The following is a 7,458-nucleotide window of genomic DNA, read 5'->3' on the forward strand; positions in this document are numbered from 1 at the left end:
GTTAACTGCTTGAGTTCAAACCACCATCTTCATTAATAAATAAGGAATTATAAAAAAAATAATTAGAAAATTTTTTATTGATATTTTTAATTAGAGATATTATATATAACACTACAAAACAAGAAAAAAAAAAAGTTCTATAGCCATGTTTTAAAAACGTGGCAATAGGTCAGAAAAACGTGGCTATAGGACGATTTGGCTTATAGCCGCGTTTTTTTAGGCCGCATTTTTAAACATGGTCTAAACCCCATGACTATAGGCCTATGGGGTCTATGGCTGCACTTTTTCAGACGCGGCTATAGGTAGGACCAATGGCCGCATTTAAAATGTGGCTATAGGCAATAGCTATAGCCGCAGTTAAAATTTGGCTATAGGTTCAGACCAATGGCCACGTTTTTATAAACGTGGCTATAGGACATTCTTTGGCCGTGTTTTCTAAATGTGGCTATAGGGGCCATCTATAGCCGTGTTTAAAAATGTGGCTATAGGTCACTTGTTGATAGCTTCGAAGACATAAGCTATAGCTGCATTTTTTTAAATGTGGCTATATCTGTCACCTATAGCCGCATTTCAAATGCAACTATAACCCCTTGAATATTTTTTGAATTTGTCTATAGCCACATTTTAAAAACGCGGCTATACTTTTTTTTTTTCTTTCTATGCCAGATGGCAAATGCATTTACAAATGCTGCTATAAATTTTACAAACGCCACTATAAAAAACTTGTCACCCACACAATTCCAGCTTGTTATTCCTGCAAAATTTCGGCTTGTTGCATGCAACAAAATATCAAGCCAGAATTTCAAAGGAATATCAAGCTGGAATTTTCTTAAACCTATAACAATTTCAATCAATCTTTAAGGAATACGGGAAAATTATCAATCTTTAAGGAATACGTAGTTCAATACAGCAACAAAATAGAGGAAAGTTTAGGGTCCATTTGACACAAAAAAGATGCAGCAAGCATCAACACATGATTATGGTTATACCTCCACTGCAAACGTTACGCACATGACTGTCTCTAACTTCCTATGGCTATCCCGGATGCTTCTAGGGGTGCCTTCCCATCTCCAAGCTCTTGTCTACAAGTGGGGCATCGGTCTTGTACCCTTGTTTTACAAGTAGAACACAATTTATGTCCATAATGACGCTGCAAAAATATAAAGGCAGCAGTCAGCTATTTCAAACCAAGTAGAGAACTAAGAAGAACATAAGTTACTTCATATAAAGAAAACCTTGACTTTTCCAAAATTGAATGCTACGATAAAAATATACAGCAGCTAGAGACGCTCTTAAAAACAAGATTAGTGAAGTTAGACAACTTTTCAGCACTACCAAATCCGATCTTAAGAACACTAGGAAACAAACTCATCAAAGGCACTACAAACTCAAAAGCAATGCAAATTCCATAGAATACCCAATTCATGTTTCTTCCAAAACAACTAAGCATACTCATCTTTTCTTTTTTAATAATTCTAACCAACTAGGAAGAGTCTATAACTTCACTTGGAAACAAACTCATCAAAAGCAATACAAATTCCATATATATATATATATATATCACATGAACAATTACGGCTTGCCCAGACTAAATAACCAAAACAGCATTAATGGAGGTAGTGTATCCTTCGTTCTTAGTTTGTTTTAGATTATCAACAAGTTTGCCAAAGAAAGTTTGAATCGCAGCTAGTGATAGACCAGTTTGTCAAAGAAATTTGGCTTTGCATGGTGACTAAAGCTAGTCAAATCTTGCAGGCTTCCTTCCAAACCCATGTTTTGTTTATCAATATAGAATTCACCTTGGCCTTAGATCAAGTTGCTTGTGGTACTTGTATCATATATCACCTTAAAGCCATATTTCATTAACAGCAAACTATGGGGTTGTACTTGTATCATGTCCTTCACCAACTTAGCAAACTATTTTCTTTTCTCTTTTATCATTCTAATCACCTAAGAACACTCAAACTTCACTAGGAAACAAACTCATTAAAAGCACCACAAGACTCAAAAGCAATGCAAATTCCATAGAAACTCAAAAGCACCACAGACTCATCTTTTCTTTTGTTATAATTCTAACCAAGTAGGAAGAGTCTATAACTTCACTCAGAAACAAACTCATCAAAAGCAATAGAAATTCCATAGAATACCTAATTCATGTATCTCCCTAAACAATTTAGCAAACATATACTTCACTCTTCACTCAAAAACAAACCCATGAAAAACATCATACACTCAAAAGCAAAATAAATTTCATATCATTCCCAATGCATGTCTCTTCCTAGACAACTCAGCAAGTATAAACTTCACTCATCACTCTTAAACAAGCCCACTCAAAAGCAATACAAATTCCATTGAATACCCAATTCATGTTTTTCCTAAACAACAACAAAAACAAATCTTTTAAAAGTGCTGATATACCTGCACTTAACCATCAAAGACGTTACTAATTGAGTTAACTAGAACTTACTTAACAATAAGAATATAGTTTAGTCATGACCATTACATTCTTTTTTTTTTTTTCTTTTTTTTTTCTTTTTTACAAAATGGGATATTAATATTGGCCACAGCTGGTTTGGAGTGGCCGAGGCCCTATAGGCCCCATACATATATAGCCTAAGTCCATAGAGTGGCTGCACCTATTATGCTCTCTTGTCCATTATAATCGTAACAACTTTAACCGCCATTTCCTATCATTGTCATGTAAAGGATTTTGACAAAAAATTTCTAGATTGGAGTACTATATATGTCTGAAAATTGGATAAGAATTAAATTAATTACTTAATTAAATAATAACTCCCTTTTTTGATGATTTCTTGGGCTTTTTTGTTTTATAAAAAAAACTTTAGGAAATGGTTATCATTTGGTCTCAATTTTAAGAAATGGCATAACAAAGATGCTCATTGCTCACCAACATCACACACAATTCATATTTGGCCTCATCTTATTATGTGAGGCAAATTCATGAAAAACCACGGACTGAGGTCTTTTAGATAAGCTAAAGTAATCAATGTGTCTATCATCTAGCTAGCCTCTAAAGGGTATGGATTTTCACATGCTCCAATCAAGTTATATTGAGTGTCTTTATCTTATATATATATATATATATATGTGATCATAAATTTTTGTGGGGCACCACAGCATCAAGGAAGACTTATATATAGTGCACTGACTCTAAGTGGTAGCTAAACAACTATTTAGCTTAGAGATGCAAACCATGAAGAATTCCCAACCTTGAATTAGTACCCATCTGGGAAAACCTCTTAATGAGTCGGATCCTAGTCGTTCAACATAAAGCAATGGCATTAAACCAAATTCCAAGCATTGGAAATTTTCTACACGCAAGGCCAAGTCCAAAACCAATTAAATTTTATTTTGAATAAAAACATCAAGGACCTTAGATATACCAACAAGTGTGGACCTTTTGGTTTAAACATAGGCAGATACCAGACATTATATAGCAAAATGCAACGCTAGGAAAAGAAATCATAATAACTTCAGTTATAGATTAATTCACAGCTGAAATTAGTGCCCAACCAAAAAAAAAAAAAAAATGCAAAACTAAATATGTCAGCAAGCAAACCTTCAATTACCTCTCTGGGTGTCTTGAAATTCAACCCAATGTTCTTCCAATAGTGACTGCCACCCTTTCCAGGCCTCTTCGCCTTCCCAGATTTCTTTGAGCTAAAAAAAGAACAAACACATCCCCAACATAATCAAAAATTAGATCAAATAAACAAATGACTGCAACAAAAGAAAACCCACTTAACAGTACCTTAGAAACACCTTAGGCTGCTTCAAAAAGGCCTTCTCAGCCTGAAAAACCAGAGCAAAAAACCAAAACCCATTAATAAAAATCCAATCTTGAAGTCTGTAAAGAGCTCAAAATACAAACTTTGTAACAGTGTCTCATACGACCCCTCATTATAGTACAATATTTAACTATATATTATGTTGAATAAATAGTCCTTCTATATAATTAAAAATATATAAAGACAGAGAGAGAAGAATAGGGTCATGATTCATAAATAAATGACAGGAACATTTTCTCAGTAACCAAACAAAAGGGTTGCATGACCCCAACACAAATCGCTAAGCTTTTTCCTCAACCCAGACCATCAAAAATCACCAATCACAAACGAAATTTCAAAAAATTTAGGATCTTTTCAATAATCCCGAAGTAGAATCAACAACAACATAAACAAACACACACAAAGACCCAAATGCAAATTGAGAAAAAGGAAAAAGCTGAGAGAAAGTACCCGCAGAGGAGTGGAGAAAGATCGGCGATGGGGCATGGCCTGCGTGGGTCGACGATGGCTGATTGAACAGAGAGCTTCGGTGAGGATGATGGATGAACGGAGCTGGGCTTCGAAGATGGGTGAGGAGGATGATGGATTGGGTCGACAATGGTGCGTGAGCTTTGGTGCGATGGAGCGTGAGCTTCGGTGCGATAGAGCGTGAGCTTCGGTGGCAGAGGTGAGAACGATGATGAATTGGTGAGGATGATGGATGAATCGGAGGTGAGAGCTTGATTAGAAGGATGAGAGCTTGATGAGAAGGGTGAGGGTTGAGATCGGATATGGAGGTTGAGGGCTTGAGAGATGGAGGCTATGCTATTGGAGAGGCTAGGGTTGAAAATTTTTAGTTTAGTATTTATACAAAGCCTAAAGTCGTGTTTTTAACCTACGGCTATAGGCAAAATCTGAAGCCACGTTTAAAAAATGCAACCCAATCCCAAACTAAAGCCACGTTTTAAACACGCGGCTTCAAACTAAATTTAAAGCCGCGTCTAAAAAACGTGGCTTTAGGCAAGCTAGAGCCACGTTTTTTACAAGCGGCCATAGTTAAGATTAAAAAAATAATAAAAATGAAATACTCAAGTCCTATAGCCGCGTGTTTTAAATGCAGCCATAGCTCCATCCTCAAAAATGCAGCTATAGCTAAAAAAAGAAAAAGCAGTTTTAGACATGTTCTATGGCCACATGTTTAAAACACGGCTTTTGTTGTTTCTTTAAGCTGCGTTTTTTAAAAAGGGGACTTTAGCCCGTTTATAGCAGCGTTTTTGCAAATGCGGCCTAAGACCCGTGTGTTTTGTAGTGTAAGGACAAATATACAAAATTATGCATTTTATATAATAATAATAATCATTCATTTAGTTAGAAACAAGTTCTAAAATATTGTAATAATAACTCATTTATTTTTTATTTTAATTTTTTAAACGGCAGCATAGTGTCACTCAGTTTGTAAGAACATATTGGATGAACAAACATTTGTTTGGAAAATCGTTCATTAACTTGGTTTTATTGGATCCTTTGGATTCACAACAAAGACACTGATGAATAAGAAACAGGATTGGGCCATCCAACAATTTACCATGCTCAATGCCACTCGAAAATTTATAATAATAATAATAATAATAATGACTAATGAGCACGTACACCTATAAATTTGGTCTTAATTGGTTCAGGTTAAAACCCTTTTTTTTACCTATTACAATGGGAATGACTTTCAGCTAAGAGCTGGCAACGTGTTTATTTTATATAACCCGACTGGATGAGTTGGGCTCAAACAAGATAGGAGATAGTAATATATAATAGTTGAATTTTTATTATGAAAAATGCTAACGAATGTCCTTAGGGCACTGGTTAATAATCTATTTAAAAAAAAAATTTATGAGAAATGAAAAAAAAGTAATTAATATTTTGACAACTTTTTTTATTTTCCATAAAAATAGTATCAAAACTTTCTTAAAATGAATTATTAAGGGCACTCGTTAACATAACTCTTTTATTATTATACAAATGACTATCTAATAATAGTTTTCAATATCAACGGAGGATGGTTGACATCCTTCTTGAGATAGGTACTCATTATTATTTTCATAAAAACATATTTAAATTAAAGTAATAATTTAATTTGTTTGTTTGTGTGTGTTTGTTTCTAAAAAAAATAATAATAATAATTTTCACTTTTTTAAATAGCTAGATTATTAGACAAATTTTGCACGTCAGCCAACGATTAATAAAATAAACTGAACAACTGGTTGGCAGTACCATACAAATTACAATACGTTGCTATAACCATTAACCAAGGAGGGTCGCGGTTGCATTATTCTCCGAGACATCATTGATTCATTGTCTGCATGAGTCTTCTCCTTACAAATTTACAATAATATCATCTATATTATACTAGTCTTTGTTTTTATCCATCCCAGAGACTACAATTTGTGGTCAAATCTAAGAACCCAAAATAGAATCACAACGCGTATGTTTCTTTTTCTTTTTTTTCCTGAATGAATCACAAAGCGTACTTCAAACCTTAACTGCCTTCCCCCGTGTTTCACTTGCAAATTCCAAATGGCCAGTGCTCTGATAATTTGCTACGTGTCTATAACCTTATACTAACTTCCCTCATGTTCCATTCCAAATTCCAAATTAAAATAGTCAATGAATTTTAGTTAATTTAATTGGTAAAAAAATTTTATCCTCAAATAAAATATTTAAAATTTGACATTACTTATTTCATAAATCGATTAATATATTAGTACGAGTGAATGTCATAAATTAAAATTATATTGTATCTTAAAAATAAATAAATAAAAACTACATTACTTCAAGTCTACAACTAATGTAATCGTGTAAAAGCATTCATTTTTCATTGGTTTCTCTTACAATACTTTCAGCAGGAAATCCAATATAAACAAGCCACGTGATTAATGGTTGGTTGGGTTGGTTGACGACCATTAATTGTTTTGTTGCTTTTGAAATGTTCTAACCTATTTGTGAATTGAAAAAAACATATATATTAAAAAAAAAAGGCTAAAATTTTCGGTTTCACGAGACTGCGTACACATTACACAATGATTTCTTTTTTCTTTTTCTTTTTCTTTTTTTGTACCAAAAATTTGAAAAAAGAAAATAGGACCGTAATAAGTGATTTCAGGCTCAGCCATAAGTTAATTCTAACGATAATTAGAAATACATGAGGTCTGGGTTTGTTTGGGTGTTGACTGACCATTCAGAGTCATGGTTGAGAAACACAAAACTGAAACACCATTAGGTCCATTACACCAACGAATACTTTACGCATGCACGTACGTGTTTATTATTGTTTCTTTATTGTAGTGTAGTATACTATTATATGTTTGCGAGTTCCTTTAAGTGCAACATATAGAGTATTAAGTTTCTAATTAAAATCAAATAGATATTTTGTATTGACTTTAAAAGAAACACAATTTGAATATATATAATTGGTTAAATTGAATTTAATTGAATGACTTAAGAGGCGTTTGGTTTACTGCAATGTATTTTTGATGTAATACATATTACAATAATGTAACATTAAGGTTTTTGATTTACTTTATTTTTTCTAACATTACCATAATTTAAAATTATAAATTATATCACATCACCTTAATCTCATCATTTTCCTAAATAATGTAATATTATATTCTTGTAT

General features: G+C 33.2%; 1 protein-coding gene across 1 annotated transcript; it reads right to left on the reverse strand.

Moving 5' to 3' along the window:
- Window positions 1–856: 856 nt before the first annotated feature.
- On the reverse strand, window positions 857–4,716 carry LOC111999622 (small ribosomal subunit protein uS17y). The gene is made up of 4 exons (XM_065778944.1): window positions 4,260–4,716; window positions 3,773–3,813; window positions 3,591–3,681; window positions 857–1,150 (listed from the first exon to the last, which is right to left on the reverse strand). Exons 1-4 carry the CDS (start codon window positions 4,293–4,295, stop codon window positions 1,022–1,024), a joined length of 297 nt encoding a protein of 98 aa, XP_065635016.1. The 5' UTR covers window positions 4,296–4,716; the 3' UTR covers window positions 857–1,021.
- Between the last annotated feature and the right edge of the window lie 2,742 nt (window positions 4,717–7,458).

This window comes from Quercus suber, unplaced genomic scaffold, assembly GCF_002906115.3.
Source record: "Quercus suber isolate HL8 unplaced genomic scaffold, Cork oak 2.0 scaffold_194, whole genome shotgun sequence".
In the NCBI taxonomy this organism is placed as follows: domain Eukaryota; kingdom Viridiplantae; phylum Streptophyta; class Magnoliopsida; order Fagales; family Fagaceae; genus Quercus; species Quercus suber.

Bases quoted from the DNA above. Each gene is read 5' to 3' on its own strand.
- LOC111999622 (XM_065778944.1), bottom strand. From the start codon at position 4,295: ATGCCCCATCGCCGATCTTTCTCCACTCCTCTGCGG. The intron at 3,682-3,772 runs GTACTGTTAAGT...TTCTTTTTTTAG, and splicing joins CAGCCTAAGGTGTTTCTAAG to CTCAAAGAAATCTGGGAAGG. The intron at 1,151-3,590 runs GTAATTGAAGGT...ATATTTTTGCAG, and splicing joins ATTTCAAGACACCCAGAGAG to CGTCATTATGGACATAAATT.